This window comes from Polyergus mexicanus, unplaced genomic scaffold, assembly GCF_030449975.1.
Source record: "Polyergus mexicanus isolate NDT 795.1 unplaced genomic scaffold, iyPolMexi1.0 SCAF_9, whole genome shotgun sequence".
In the NCBI taxonomy this organism is placed as follows: Eukaryota; Metazoa; Arthropoda; class Insecta; order Hymenoptera; family Formicidae; genus Polyergus; species Polyergus mexicanus.
The window spans coordinates 1,044,420-1,061,491 of NW_027223329.1; the positions used below are offsets into that span (position 1 = coordinate 1,044,420).

At 37.6% G+C, this 17,072-nt stretch overlaps 1 protein-coding gene across 13 annotated transcripts in view; it reads left to right on the forward strand.

The window, feature by feature from the left end:
* Positions 1 to 17,072, forward strand: part of Rim (Rab3 interacting molecule) — a 72,275-nt gene that overhangs the window by 17,530 nt on the left and 37,673 nt on the right. For 9 of the 13 annotated variants that reach the window (XR_011447335.1, XR_011447334.1, XR_011447339.1 and 6 more), the window contains exons 3-7: positions 2,258 to 2,536; positions 2,841 to 3,068; positions 3,328 to 3,559; positions 13,957 to 14,173; positions 16,174 to 16,366. Coding sequence is in view for 2 of the 13 variants with exons in the window: in XM_070301306.1 (XP_070157407.1) it covers positions 2,258 to 2,536; positions 2,841 to 3,068; positions 3,328 to 3,559; positions 13,957 to 14,173; positions 16,174 to 16,366 (1,149 nt within the window). In the remaining 11 variants the exon portion in view is untranslated. Of the gene's footprint in view, positions 1 to 2,257; positions 2,537 to 2,840; positions 3,069 to 3,327; positions 3,560 to 12,046; positions 12,130 to 13,956; positions 14,174 to 16,173; positions 16,367 to 17,072 lie in introns of all 13 variants that reach the window. The other 4 variants (XR_011447337.1, XR_011447344.1, XR_011447336.1 and 1 more) reach the window with 3 other exon arrangements.

The following is a 17,072-nucleotide window of genomic DNA, read 5'->3' on the forward strand; positions in this document are numbered from 1 at the left end:
GTTGACAAGCACTTAGGTAGATTACTTTTTCTTTGCTCTCAAAAAGGGTTTTTATCGTCAAACTATAATAAAGTTTCTCGACGTTGATTCGCGTTTGCAATTCGGATTCTTATAACAATAATTAAAGTTTTCGCCTTTGTGCGTATGTGTACACGTATATGTGTGATCTCTTCTTTTCAAAGAAACTTCCGATTTTGCGTTATTTGGAAATGTTACTGATTCTATCATGATTTTCTCAATGTAACGTAGGAGTGGGCAGCAAAGTGTTATCGATGAGAGTTTGCATAGGCATTGTTTTGTAGTTTGCTGCTAAACGCTCCATCCATCACTCTCTATCTTGATGAAATATTCTACTAGTTCCTATTCACACTGTACAAACTGCCTGATTCGAGCGGTAGTTTGCTAATTGTGAACCCTCATTATATCCGCTACACAACACTTTTGAATAAGAATATGTACTTTCTGTATGTAATTTATTGAAATGTAATGAATCTTATGTTGAGAGTCTCATATGGTACAAGCTTATATTAAACTGTGCGCGATTTCTATTTTGTATATAATTATTAGGTGTACAACTTTGCTTCCGCCGTTTTTTTCCCGAAATTCCAGGCTTTATTGTAAAAAACTGGTTATACATTTATGATTCAAAGTATTGTCCACTTCCAATGATCGTGCCAATTCTTTTTGACTTTGACTCGAATCTTCATTAAGTAATGCCTCCAATTCTGCATCTTCGAAAACCTTCTCTCTTCCACCGCTATGCCGGTCTTCGACGTGAAAATCACCGTTCTTGAAGCGTTGAAACCACTCACGACACATTCTTTCACTAATAGCGGCTTCACCATAAGTATTTGAGAGCATTCGATGAGCCTCAGCCGCAGATTTCTTCATATTGAAGCAGAAAATTAAAACCTCCCGCAAATGACGAGAATTTGGCTCGTAAACTGACATTTTCAATCGAGAATAACTTTATGACGCAGACACAAATCGACTAATGTTTCTATGGGGTTATATTGACAGATGCCCAAGTTTATCGCACGACGTCTATGATCTATTTATTTCGACCACTACTTATCGCTAAAGCCATCTATAGGAAAACGGCGGAAGCAAAGTTGTACACCTAATATATTAGAATTGATTGGACAAAATCTTTTTCATTTTGCAGATTTATTTTATTATTAATAATGGAATAAATTAAATATAATGACTCTTGTGTTTCTTAAGATTTTAAGAAAAAAAAAATATTTAAATTCATCAATACACGAAGCTGAAAATGAGAATATTATAAAAAAAATTGTGCAATGTATTATGTTATTATCATAAATTATATACATAATAATTATATACACGTATGTACATATATTTTGTGAAATAAATTTGTAAATTTGTCTGGAAGTGTAAAGTATAATTTTAAGATTATTTTATTCGATTATTATAGTGAAAATTTTGATGTTTAAAACAAATAAGTAAGCAGTGTTAAAGCGTTTATAGTTACAATATAAGGAATTATATATAGAGAATTCCGATTCGCTCTCTAATTGTCTACGTGTATACGTATTCTACAATAGAGATTTCTTTTCGTTACGCTTTTGCTTGAGATCTGCTTAATTTAATTTAACGTTACTCAGATCCGCGTGGATTTGCATAAGAATATAGCCCGAGGCAATGGCCCGGTCCGAAGACTTCGTTAAGGAGGAATTTACAATTTCTCTCTGCCTCTGTAAAGCCGGTGAGATATCAGACTCTCCGTAGCGGACTTGCGAATATACGATTGTTCTAAATACTCGTACTTGCTCGGTCTAGAGAGCGTCGTATATTTTCAACTACGTTTATACACGAATTGTTTTCGTCGTGCAAAAACAACGCGCTCGAAACCAAGATACGTCGTCTGGATTAATGCTGGTCTGGAAATTTTACGTGCCTTTCGCTTCTATAATCAATCTCGTGCCGCTTTATATATTCCAATTAACTGGGACTAACCGGCCGACTTCCTATAGGTAATTTCCTATTAGTAATATCCTCGTCGCGCACGCGGTGACCTGGATCGATAAAGTTTCAAGATACTTTCGCCTTGTGAATATAAAATTCCGCGCGTTCGTTAATTGACGACGTATAAAGAACACCGTCCAACTATATTGCCCTTCTAAGCGCACTTTGCCCAAAGATATATTTTTGCACAAAGAAAACGTAGAAAAATTGTGCCTATCATATTTTTTCATCGCTCGATACGAGACATCACTTTTTCTCCTGATTGCAGGTAATATGGGTGTGTATACTTTGCCGAAAGAAGCAGGAACTTCTTTCGAAGACCGGACAATGGATGTCAAAGGCGAGCCTCAGCACCGTGGACAGCGCACTGCTGCGACAAATGCAGGAGGACTTGCAGGTGGGTGGTCGTCAGGGACTCGCGGACCAAACTCGGGATAAAAGACCGAAACTCGAGAGGGCGCACAGCGCGGCTGAGAAAGAGAATTTGCCGTTATTACAGAGAAGCGGAAACTGTCCTCTCAGGAGACAGTACTCCCAGCAAGAGCAGGTAACGTTACCCTCGCTCGCCCTGATATTCTTATCGGAACGCACTCTCTTATTTACGAAGCCAGACACTTTTGCGCATATATCTTGCGGACGCTCCTACACTTAATAAATATGTAGAGTTATATCGTGATAAGTTCGCAATATATTTTTAACGCATCTGTGGTATTTTATTTATTTATATGCGAGAGGAAAAAGAGATCGAAGCACGCGTTTCCGCGTTATAGCTAAAAGAGAGATCAGCCCGCGCCCTCGTCAAGTGTTATATCGCGAAGCGTGATCGGTGAATTACGGTTTTGTGGTTGCAGATCTCTGGTCGTCGTATGTCCACGAGCGACAGCGGGGTGGAAATGTCCGTTTCGCCACACGCGAGAAGTTTACCGACACCCCACGTGGTTGGTTCTTACCCGATGCAACAAACTCCGAGGCACCCTGCAGTCTATCCCGACGACGATCCCAATTTATACCGAGGCGAGCTCGATGGTCTGATGAGACAACATCCGCAGAACTATCAGAGGCAACGGTCGACCTATCAAGTAAGGAAATCAATAATTTCGAGTCGATTTTTGCCGAGAAAATTATGAAAGTCACAGGTTTAATAAACCGTATTAAATTTGGCGTACTAATTTTATATTGTAAGCCTGTACACACATTCAGTTTTTGATTAAACATAATAAATATATAAATCAATAAAAAATAGAAGAACAGGCTGCCATTTGTCATATACGTTTACCCTGTAGAAAAATAATTTAGAAATTTAAATCTCTAACTCGTCTATTATTTTACGCAATGCAGGATCAGAGCGCGGATCTCGGGATGACTTATGGCCAGACACCGATGGAGACTGGTTCCGTTCGTTCCACGGTACATCCCTCTCAACAGCATTCGATGCATCAAACACAGAGCGGACGTTCCGCGCAATCCGCGTCAACGGTGGGCGTTCAGCAACAAAGAAGTTTCAGTAGCAGCGAAGAGGAACGAAGCACACCGGAGTGCGCCAGTGACGAGCCGGACGAGTCGGAGAAAGGTAAGTGAATCCTCCAACTCGATATTTATTTCTATTTTCTACAACGCTCGATGTTGATCGAGCAAATTTATGTTAGACGCGAAATAAGAGAGAAATTTATAAGATTTTTTATTCGATTTATATATATATATATATATATATATATATATGTGTTATTTTTGCGGTATAAATTTTATTTAGATTCTTTAAAAAAAATTAACTTTTTAGAAAGAATAAAAAAATCTTTGAAAATATATACTTCTATAGTTTAGTACGAAATTGAAATAATTTTAAAGTTTAAATAATAAGTTTAAACATCATAAAGACAACGCGCATTTTTTCATTGCGCGAATTTAATTTAGTTTTTTATTTAATATTGCGTGACGTACAATATGATAATACCGCATATTCATGTAAAATTTTTTATATCATATATTTCTTTTTATCCACTTGCTATATTAACTTTTTCATTAGTCGATTTGTAAAGTTTATATACGTGTGTGTATCGTAATAATAATTTACTGCCGCGTAAAATTTATGGCACATCTTATAAAATATACTATCAGTAGAATTTTAAATGGCCTAATCGCCTGCCAAATTTATTCTATAAGTGTGTGATGAAAATAATTAGAGTTGGCTGAGAATTGGTAGGGTCGACTCTCTGCCTTTGAAAACCGACGATGCACGAGAAAAGTTCGATCTTTCCGTGTTAATGGGCATTTGGTTTACAACGAACACGAGGAGAACAACTCATGCCACTTGCAGAAGGAAAGTGTGTAATCGATCAATCCAATGCTCATTTGATCGCAATAACGCGTGCATAGCTATAAAATATTAATCAATTACGTATTATTATATTAAGTGTGACTTGATACAATTACATTCATCTAGTACTTATATATTGTAGATACAGAAAGGCTACAATATTACATATGTGTAATCTCTTTTTTGCGATAATTTTTATTTAAATTTTATTATTTTAAAATAAAGAAAGAATATATTCTACATATACGGACATATCTATTGTAATAAAATACGCAAGATTGATGAGGGAAGAAAGAGAGAGATTTGTTCTTTTTTTTTTAATTGATTGCCAAAAAGCAGCTTGTAAATTTCACGCGCGCGTTCTCGATAATATTTAGCCGCCGCGTTTGTTTTTGTGTAATGTCACGTCTGGTTCGAAAAATCTGTCGAAGGTGAGAGAAATCGCGTGTATGCGGTTCACAGTTGATTAAACGCGGGATCGGCGAACTGTGAACCGACTCATCCAGGTGTCGTGTGTAACTTTCGCAGAGTACAGGAATAACTTGTATTCTCTCTCTCTCTCTCTCTCTCTCTCTCTCCGTCTATTGTGTACTATTTTTTTTTACAACGAAGGTTGGATACGTCGACACGTTCTGCGTCGATCGCATGGTAATGAACATTAAAATCCGACATGTTAAATTTTATATCGGCGCTTTGAATAATCATATTAACAATCGCCATAACGTGAAGATAGATGGTTGAGTGCGTGCATCAAATTTTCCATGAAAAATGCGTTACAAAATTTCTCTCAAAAAGCATCGAACGATCGCGTTTAAATAAGACGCATGTAACACTTACGTCAATTACGTGCATTGTGACGCTTTGTAGAGGCAAAATCGAGATAAAAGGTGATGGAAAGATCACGATGAATAATATACGGTTGCATTTAATAATTTCCACGAGAATGCATTGTAACATACGTGAAATGCCACGTTATATAACTTAATGCGTATGTTATCGATTTTATAATGGCCAGCGCGCTCGTGTTGCGTTCCATCAGTTTTCTGATAATCCTTCCCGCCGTATAATATCGACTGGATTTGACACGCGGGTGTATCGTCGATCGCGGGAGAAAGAGAAAATATGGAGATGAGGAGCAAGAGGGAAAGCGAGAGGAAGGGGACGCCCGAGAGAGAGAGAGAGAGAGAGAGAGAGAGTTATCCGCGCCACGTTCGTTAAATCCACGATCGGAAGTCTACGAACGGAAGTCTACGATCGCGCGTATCGCGCGTCCGCGTATCGCCGTTAGTATCCCGAGGGAATTCTCAGGTTCTGTCCTCCCGGTCTCGCCGTTGCATCGATCCTCGGCATTCCTCCCTCGTCTCTCTTTCTCCCATTTCGCTCATCCTTCGCCGACCCTCTCCTCTTGCTCATTTATCTCTTTCTCTCTTTCGCTTATCGCGGTCTTCCTACATTTCCACCCCGTCCCTCTTCTACCTTCTTGTTGCCTCCTGCTCGCGACGCCCACACGCCGGGCATGACGTCACGCGCCCAACACGTGGGCGAATTCAAACATCCGCTCTCTTCTTCATTTCTAAGATAGTCTTCGACCCCTATCCAAGCCGAGACTGGATGGCCAAAAAAATATCGTCCGCTCAAAGGCTCAGAGTTACTTTCTTTTTTTGGGAAATTCCATCGAATGATTATCTTGGAAATCATTCTTCCTTCGGGAGCGCGCGTCGATTCACGCGCGCTTTTGATCATTCTCGCCATGTTGGCTCGATCTCTCGGTAGTGTGTCTCTTTCCTTTTCAAAAAACAATATTCTATTATTTTGTTTTTCTGCTATATACTCTCGTATTATACTACGTTTTTGTCCTTTGTTAATGAATGAAAGGATTAGTAAATTTAATGTTTCTCCCAGCGTCGCTTTTCACCTTAATTCAACTTTAACTTTAAACAAGTATAACAACGCGAGTTTATTTGCTTTTGAAAAATAGAAAGCGTCGTTGAGACGAAACGAGGTTACGAAATGTCATCGGGAGCACAATGAAGATCACGTGAACCTACACCCGGTTACGCGCCACCCTTCCATACGGCTCGTTACTTACGAACGGAGGTTGAAAACTTTGACATTTTCCCTTTCCCCTGGGAACGATGAAACAACTGCGTATCGGCGATCACGCTTTTCGAGTCTACCGATGGGGGGCACCGACGCGTCTTATGTATTTTACAGGGATTCGAGAGTTTCTAAGCTAATTCATCCGCATGTCAATTATTCTCGCGATTGTAATCACCCCATGATAAATACTTGAGAGTAGAGAAATACTTGATGTATCTCGAGTTGAAATTTTACTTTTATTTTTAACTTTAATTTTTTCACGTTTATATATATTTTAGAGTATTTTGATAATTTATATAAAAATTAAACTTCTCTACTTTATACTTTCAATAGGCAGTAAACGAATAGTTTTCCACTTATTGTTAGAGGTTTAAAAGAGGGATTTTCGACAAAATCATGGGTTAAATAGTTTAACGAAAGGATCATCTGACATCTTAAAGTATCAAAGTAGATGTTAGATTAAAAATTAAGATCGAGGGAGAAATTTCAATTCGGGCAATTAGTTATGTTAACATCTGCGATGGTTACATCGATGGTTTCTTTCTGCGTATTTACGGTACTAATTCAGGTCGAAGCTTTTCTTGAGAAGGGAGCGAGGAGGGGAGTTAGGCAGTCTCATATAAATTTAATTCGAAGACATTGTAATTTGACGGTCGAACGAGCAGGGCTTTGGTGCTGTATTCATTTTTTACCATGGAGTTCTTGCTTTCTTCTCATAAATCTGGTGCCGCGCGTGCATCGAAATTAGCTTTCGTGTTTTACGTAGGGACCAAAGCGTATCTATTATATATCGCGGAGAAACAGATGCTGGGACAGTAAGAGGGAAAATTCGTTTAATTTGGTACTGCAATAATTTTAGTATGCTGTGTATACGACACGAACTATTTAAAATATGTCGAATGCACGGTAAGCGTACATTTTTTTTTGTTTGTTAATTTATAGGATAGAAAAACGTCTGTCTTTAACTGTCTAATCTTTAACATCAATATCTCAAATTATGGATAGGTTGGATAATTGATTTGTCTCATTATTCTGTACATAAAAGTATTACGATAAGATTATCGAAAACTAAATATTTTACGAGATATTTAAGTTTTTATATCAAAATATGCCAGATTAAAATATAAAATAACTCAAAAAGTACTTAATAAAAATATACTTTATTATAGTGTTTTGGAAAGCTCTCGATGTCAGCTACAAGAATACTAAATAAAAAATGGGGGTTTCCATTTAAGATTTTAAAGTTGACCTTCGCGTGATCTTCAAATGATTTTCCAAGGTCAAATCATTGTCACCATCTTATGGCCCCCTTGAAGCCACACAACTTTCGTTTGAAACATTTTTCGATTTAACGCAATGTTTCTGAGATATTTGAGTGGGTCCTTTAAAATGGGACACCCTGTATACGCGCCTACCATATATCCAGCGATGTAAATAGTTAAATCAACCCTTGTTGGATTTTACAGAGTAGCAGCTTCAATCCCACTCTATACTTCTCCTCTTCATATATTTATCCCTCCACATTTATTCCTGTATGTCAGAGGGTCTTATAACTATTTATCTATGTCGCTATTTTCACTTGATTACTGTATTGATGCGCGATAGCTTGGGATAAACACGGAGGCCAGAATCAAGCGTCGCCACTCTGTGGAGACTACGTACGTTAGTATACGTATCAAAGACACACATCGTACCATCTTGTGTGACGCACGGCCTCTGCCTGTGCTCTTCAATAAAAATGCTAATAATAGCGATAATGCAGACCCATATATACGCGACAGAGTTCTTCATTCGTCTCGTATTTTTTCTTCTCTATATTTTTTTTTTTTTTTTATGTCAAGTAGCAAACGGTATACTTTGCAAAGAAAATCTCAATGACTATATTAAATATCTTCATTGTTATGAAGATACTATTTTATTTAAACGAAATGTAAGAAATGCGAAATGATACAATGAAAAACGTTGCATTGGACGATCGATTGCACATCTTTCAAGCTGCGAGATCAATGGTCGATTTTCATGCAAATTAATCTTGATTTAATTGATTATTTGTCCCTTTTCAGTTTTGATTCTAAAGAATCGGGCTGAGTTAAACTAAAAGAATTGAAAAGCGTACGAGATAAGACAAGGTGCATACGCATAACTGAGCGTACTTTGTTAAATGGTCTGACGAACGGAAACGATTATTGCGACAAAATCATAAGTTAAGGGCCGAGTAATAATGAATAATCGTATGCGAGAATCATCTTTTAAACGAGCGCGAGAGAAGCGACGACCTAGCCTGACGGTTGTTGTTGCTCCCATTCGTAGATGCACAATACAATTAGAGAATAGAGATTTAGCTTGTCTGTGTATGTAGCAATTCGAGAGAGAAAGAGAGAAATTATGTATGTTTATATGTTATACTCAGGCCTATGCTTGTCTTTGATATCTGTTGGAGAACCTGGGTTATGTGAGAAAGACACGAGTCTTCGGAATAGGAAAAATAAAGGGGAAAATATTTGCGGGATAAATTAATTAATTAATCAGTAGAGAGATGTTTGTTACACTGTTGACGCAGCTGTCAGTAATTTACATCGCTTAGCAGTTTCCTCTCGACAACTTTTTTCCCACCGTGTATACGTTGCATTTCTCAGCTACGGAATTAATATTAAGGGAAGATTCTCTCCGTTTTATCGCGCCGTTTATCGGCTAAGCGAATCCAGATTAAATGATCCGTTCCTGACATCCGATTGATAGCGTAATTCGACACACGACGGATAATACGCTTATAAAATCGTAGTAATATTTAGAGAAAGAAAGAAAATCTCGCTCTCGTTTATCGATTACGCTATCTCGTCGACTGACAATGAGATAGCGGGCAAAGAAGGTACTCGGCATTTTGTGTTTACCCAATTTCGTTATCGCGGTAATGAGTGTCCTTGGTAAGCGCGTTTTTATCCACGCTCGTCGCGCGCTTGCGCTCCTCAGCTTCCGGTAAGCTCGGCGAAAAATTTTTTCACCACAAATATAGAAGCGCGTGTAAACGAGGAGATACCAACGACGACGCGAAAGTGGGCGTAATGCGGCGACGGGGATAGGGCGCTAAAATCTCAGTGATCTATACGGCGCGTTAGTCGTGGTGTCATCTAACTTTTAAATTAAGATTCTTTGCACTTTTCTCCCTCCTCCCCCTCTTTCCCTCTACACCCTCTACTCCGGTCTTCTTTCCCGCGCGCGGGCGCTGTAAAGACATCTGCTCGCGTTCGCTCTTCTCTATTTATTACCACGTTCGCGTCATCAGGTACCTACGGATGCATGACACACACACACACACACTCTCTCTCTCTCTCTCTCTCTCTCTATTCCGCCTACTTAAAAAAACGCGCGATTTAAACGCCCATCGACTTCCATCGTCCTCAAGCTCCTTTTACGTATTACGTACGAGAACGCACGTCGTTACCTCGTGACGAGACGTGGGTCGTAATGTAAGAGAGAGATTCCTCTTTTGCTTCGTCCCCGGATTCTTTTCGTAATTCTCATCTCGCGGATAATTCCCAAGTCAAAATTTTTCTATTTTCTATCTCAGTTTTTAACCTAATATTTACTTTTTGATATACTTTAATCATAGTCAGATCATATTCTCTTTCGAAACTATTTACTTTATAGTTTTGTCTCAAAAGCTCTCCTCCTTTAAATCTCTGAGCTGGAAACCAGCTGTTTACTGTTTATATTGAGGTACAAAATAGGGAGGGAGCTCAGTTTTTATATAAATTAATCTCTGTTATCGGTGTCCTCTAGAATCTATAAACGTGAGAAAATTGAAAGATCGAAAATAGAAAGAAGATTCTGATTCGAATTTCGTATATACGCAATAACGGAAATCGAGTCTCTTGGACACAATCGAGCGTATCGATGTAACGTGATTCGATCGGCTTCATTGTTAAATCGCGTATTCGATCGTCAATGAAGCGACTCTCTTCAGCAACGTAGCTATTGCTTTTATTGTCTTTCGTTACGTCGTAATATCAAGAGATCGCGCATTTTCACTTACGGATATCAAATGCACACCGCCATGCAGAATATGGATATATATAGATATCGTTGAATGATATAAGGATGCTCTCTCGTGGCGATCGTATAGCCAATTTGTTAGTTTTACGAGCTACACGAATCTTTATCGCGCTGTGTACGTGCTGTATATTATACAGGATGTCCTAAAATTATCAGTGTATGTTTTTTAAAGAGCAGATTCTTTGACCAATATAGAGACGATTTTTTCTTAGCGAAAATGTTGATATATTAACAAATTTTGAGTTATAAGCGATTAAAAGGTGAAAACAAAATTGCATTCTTTACTTATTTTCAGGAATTTATTCAGTGAAAAATTTGTTTTAATAGAATCTAAATTTGAAGCTTATTATTAGTTATAAAGATATGAAAAAAATTAGAAACTTGCAAAAACTTCTTCGACAATTTTTCTAAGAAGAAATTATCTCTAAATTGGACAGAGAGAATCTATTATTAAACATTTGTTTTGTGGGACATTCTGTATATGATGCATTTGACGAATGCGCATATGATTAAAATTTCCTCTCCCCGAGAGGTTTAATATTTCGTAAAATATTCAGTTTTCGATAATTTTACCGTAATACTTCTATGTACAGAATAATAAGACAAATTAATTAGTGCCAAAAAAAAAACAAATAATTGTTTAAAAAAATACATTGTAAATAATTTTCTTAAAAACAATTTTTTTTTATACTAATTGATTTGTCTCATTATTCTGTACATAGAAGTATTACGGTAAGATTATCGAAAACTAAATATTTTACGAGATATTTAATTTTTTATATCAAAATATGTCAGATTAAAATATAAAATAACTCAAAAAATACTTAATAAACAAATGCTTTATTATAGTGTTTTGGAAAGCACTCGATATCAGCTACAAGAATACTAAATAAAAAATGGGGGTTTCTATTTAAGATTTTAAAGTTGACCTTCGCGTGATCTTCAAATGATTTTCCAAGGTCAAATCATTGTCACCATCTTATGGCCCCCTTGAAGCCACACAACTTTTGTTTGAAACATTTTTCGATTTAACGCAGTGTTTTTGAGATATTTGGGTGGGTCCTTTAAAATGGAACATCCTGTATATATAATCCTATATCTTTATAATTCTTTCGATCTAAAAATATTTGCATATGATTTTCGATCGTTGACATTTGATGTAGGATAAGATTTAATTGTGCGCTTCTTCTAGTGAAAGAATTAACGATAATAGCTTTTGCGCAACATCATCTGACGTCAAAGAATCGTTTCGCAGCGCGAGTGTACAAAATATATCATTCACTGTTAAAATTCAAAATCGCTTCGTCATTTTATTTTGCGTGATATTTTTCAATCCACACATGTTCAACGAATTTCAACTTGTAGTTCTTTCGTATCTCAATTTTTCAGTATCTCTGCGTTATATATTTAAATACTGAACACAAAATTCTGCATAGATATTTCTGTGTTCCTCTAATGGCATCCTCGTATTGTAGTGCCTTATATAGATCTTCCCGACTAGGCGAATGAAAGACAACGCATTATCTCGCGATTAGTGATAAGTCAACAGTGTATTGTGTAATATATAGTTAAAGGGAGATCGGCTTTTAGGGCAAAAGCCACCGCAGCTAGTGATGACTTCCAGGGGCTCACGGGAAAAGATGGCAGACAGAATGAATCGGCAATTCCCCGCGGTACTTAATAACCTTATTACGTAAAAATACAAAGCAAATATCTTTCGCTACATATACTATATATTATATATATATATATATATATATATATATATATATATATATATATTTGTATGTATACTTATATATACATATATAATACGTATTTGTGCGTATGCGTGTGCATGTGTGTGTACGTATCTCTGCCGAACGGTCGCGCGTATCGAGTAACGAGAGTCTGTTTTCTTCTTCTTTCCTTTCAAGTTTATTCAAGAATCACACATACACACGCGTATACATATAATTTTTTAAAATTCCGCCTAATTTAATTTCAAAATAAAGACTTATCGCGCGAAAACATACCGTCCGTATGCTCAATTGTTAGAGAATTCTTTTGTATTATCTCTCGCGTATATTTTTGCGAAACTCTCTCGGTCCGTTTTTGCGGCCTCGGGGCACACACCCACGACGTTATAATATGAGAATGATGCGAGTACGTGCGAAAGTAAATTTTTCTACGAAGAAAATGCAATCTCTCTCTCTCTTGCCTGCTTTGCGCGCGCGTAGCTCGCGAAATAAGCTCGCGTATCGCGCGACGCGACCGATCGGCATAGAATTGTAATAGATTTATTTGTTCTACTTTGAACGGCTATGAATCGTGCACACAGATATATTTTTATCCACATTCTACACCTCAAAAAAAAAATACGTACAACAAATATTGCGCCTCTCGAAATATTTTTCTACACTCTCGCTCGTTACATATTTAAATATCTGCATAAACTAGTAGATAATACCTGCCATTGAATATACGGGGTAATAACGGCTACAGTAGTAACGTTATGTTCTTTATAAGATTATGGGAATTGTGTTATTTTATATCTTATTTATTTATTTATTTATTTATTTTTTTTCTATTTTTATATACCCGTTCTCTTTTTTCTTTTTTAAATGTATATCAGAAACTTTAATGCAATTTCTAAAAAGTATTTTTTTATCACAATTTTCTGAATAACCGTAAGAGAGTATTGACGTTCTTTTAATGGCGCATGCAGGACGAGATATCATACAGAGGCCAAAGATAAATCTGTATCTTTCTGTTCGTATTATAATTTTTTATGTTTTACGTCTCCGTCAAGTTTTGTGCAATACACGAATAAATATCTCTGTGTCTACCACTTACAATCCTGTTGTCCCAGGGAAATAGAATGGTGTCCTAATGCAGAACTTTAGACGGACAGATTTGTACCTTATGCACGTTATACGCGCCCACATGTACACACACGACTACACAATCCCTGCATATTTTTACGCATAGTCGTCTCTCGCCAGTCGTGTACGCAAATTCTCAGAAATCGTATTACGATTCTACTTAATGCTTTCAGAAATCGTCTATCGCACATTTATCGCGGTCAAGCTTGCACCGCCGCCTTCATTTCATTTCTGTTAGGTATATCGCCAAATACACAAAACGCACACATCGCGAAGCTGACGCGCGAATCAGAGAGAGAGAAAAAGAGAGGAGCAGGTGAACGTGACACAAGAAGGTGTGATGATTCGAGAGATAAAAACAATGTCTCAAGATATGATAGATCTGTTTTCAACGCGATCGTGCGGAAAAAAAGTTTTAAGATTTAGGAAAAAGCGTTGGTATACCGAGAAAGAAGACCGGCAGACATCGCGAGAGAATATGCTTGTCGGAGAGATGAAGAGAGTATTTGTATTAGCTAAAATTAAGGATTTACGATCAAGAGAGACTGTCGAAAGAGAGAGAGGGAGAGGAGAAAGAGAAAGAAGGGGAGAGAGAGGGGAAAAAAGGAAAAAAAAAACGTTTTGGATCTACTATAGGGAAGGGGTACTACCACCACGCGGGAGGTCCGAAATCGATGTCCAGTGGTGGACGTAGGCACAACGGATCCCACAATGGGCATCATGGGTCGGGCGCGGGCACGGCCGTCGAGCATAACGGCCACCATCCACCGCGAGAGCCGCGAAAGGAAGAGAACACTCTCGTCAGACGGAGCTTCCGAAGATGCGGCGATGAATGGCGTTCCGACAGTAGGAGGTGCGTTTTTTTTTTTTTTTTACAGGAGATCGCGTGCGAGACCGCTTTATTTTTTTTTGCTTTTTCATTGATGTTACAAACGCGTGACGGGAAAACCGGATGATGCAACGGAAACATTTATTTGTTTATTCGCGACGGGATGACGCGTCGCCAAAATCACCGATCGTAGAAGTTTGAGTATCTCTTGGAGATAGCGATTTTCGATCTGCGACATGGAAACAATATCTCTATTATTTATCGAGTATATATATATATATATACGCAAAAAAATATTCAGTATAAATAATAATAAATAATAACTATATTTTTACTTTAAGCCTAAAAAGCTACGATGAAAATCACGGTTGAATTTACAGATACATTATTTGCTTGTTCTGTCGAAATTACAATGCAATTGTCGCGCGTTTCGTTTGCGAGAATTTGTTGAATTAGATCAATATAAATTGAATATGACGATTTTATTAATGGGATTTTTAAAATACTGAAGGGTTTCTGTATGACATTTTTTATGATATTGCGTTAATCAAAGTTTGTCTCGGGCTCTTTTATAAAAAATTTTGAGAATTAAAATTTTATCCAAATTTAATTTTATCCAATTATACATTGCATGTAAGCTTTCTGACAAAATTGAACAACACTATTAAGTTAAATTAACTGAAATATACATAAACGTGCGATCTATCCGTTTCGTATTGAAAAAAAATTCGTGTTTTGATCCATCTCAATCGCAGAGAGCGATACATCTCTTGCAAAATTCCTCTATACTCTATAAGATATGAATTTCTCTTACATGTGTACGGTATACAAGATTGTTAAAAATATGAGAAATTGATAAATGACTTGATCTTCAGTAGAATATTTTTTACATAATTAAAATATTCCATATTGAAATATAAATTAAATATTTTAATTTAATGTTACAATTCTCTCCTTTAACTTTGATTCGATGTAATATTCGAATAATTTAAAACATGCATATAGAACTATCTTTCGACGACAAGTTTGTGACGATCGGATCCGATCGGATTCATATCTAAGCTACATTTAAATATGAAAGCAGCTTCTTGACCAACAAATCCAAAAAAATATTGAACAAAAAACCTCGAAGACGAAGCGTAAGGCAATATGTATTACGTTCATAAGAACGAACATAATGATTGTTATCAAAAATTTTTGTAATTTAATGTAAACTGAACAAGAAATCTTTACAATTGGAGAGATTTTCTTCGTTATATTAGGTGTACAACTTTGCTTCCGCCGTTTTCCTATAGATGGCTTTAGCGGTAAGTAGTGGTCGAAATAAATAGATCATAGACGTCGTGCGATAAATTTGAGCATCTGTCAACATAACCCCATAGAAATATTAGTCGATTTGTGTCTGCGTCATAAAGTTATTCTCGATTGAAAATGTCAGTTTACGAGCCAAATTCTCGTCATTTGCGGGAGGTTTTAATTTTCTGCCTCAATATGAAGAAATCTGCGGCTGAGGCTCATCGAATGCTCTCGAATACTTATGGTGAAGCCGCTATTAGTGAAAGAACGTGTCGTGAGTGGTTTCGACGCTTCGAGAACGGTGATTTTCACGTCGAAGCGCGGCATAGCGGTGGAAGAGAGAAGGTTTTCGATGATGCAGAATTGGAGGCATTACTTAATGAAGACTCGAGTCAAAGTCAAAAAGAATTGGCACGATCATTGGGAGTGGACAATACTTTGAATCATAAATGTATAACCAATTTTTTTACAATAAAGCCTCGAATTTCGGGAAAAAAACGGCGGAAGCAAAGTTGTACACCTAATATTTTATTTATATTTCATTAAAAACAAAATGTTCGCGAAAGACGAGAGATAGATATTTGAATCGCGCTTGGAATTCAAACGCTCGGATCGAAATTCGCGAATGACGGCGCGGGAATAATATACACGATAAATAAAATGCGATACGCGCACACCAACCATCTATCCGTCATCGTGTCTCTCTGTGTATATGGCGTGTCTATTAGGTTCACGGAGAGGAGGGGGAAAAAGACAGTGCGTTTTGATGGTGGGACCAATGTCGGCGGCCCTCAAGAAGAGGAATGGTCTTGGGAGGCCGATCGGCAGGGTAGCCAAGACAGCGCGACCAAAGACTCCGGGATAGACACTTCTAGCACGTTCACGAGCAGTGAAGACAGCAACAGGGGCGATCTGCCCAAGGTACGGGGCCGGGTTACGAGCGAGTAACGTCAACCGGCTCGTAAGAGAAACGCTTCTCGAGTTTGTAGCGAGTAGATCGCGGTCGATGGTGGTGTAGAAGGCAGGGGCCTATGATAGGATAGGCAGAGTCTAGGAATAAATCGCCGGTATTTTTCGCCGGTGGAGATCGAGTAAAAGGGGTTTTCCAGCGGTGCTTTTTTGTTTCATCTATCGATCGAGACCGCACGATACATACGGTATATTACTTTTTATAGCGCGTTCACGCTACTTTTATAGACGCTAATCGCGGCGGATACGTCAAAGCGGAATAACATCGTCCAAAGTGGAACACGGTTATTTTCTTTTTCGCTCCTCGCTTCGATAGCGTTAGCGAAGAGGCATTGGAGAGTTTACTGATTGATTGTAATTAATTTCCAGTACGTGTAATTAGTTATTACTTTCGGATTATACAATGTGTGCCGGGAGAGCCAAAGTTTCAGGAAAGGAAAGTTATGTCGAATTGATTGCGCTGAGAGATATCGATTTGGTGTGCGAGAATTACAGAGAGTGTCGTAATTAGAAAGTTATGCCTAAATTTTTTTTTTCTTCCCTCCACTTGGCGCAGAGAAAGGGGAGAACCTCTTTTGCTCGATTAACCCTAAACTTCGTGCTTAAAGGCTTGTGTGCTTGCGTTCGTTTCGATCTCGAGATTTATTTGTATGATTTA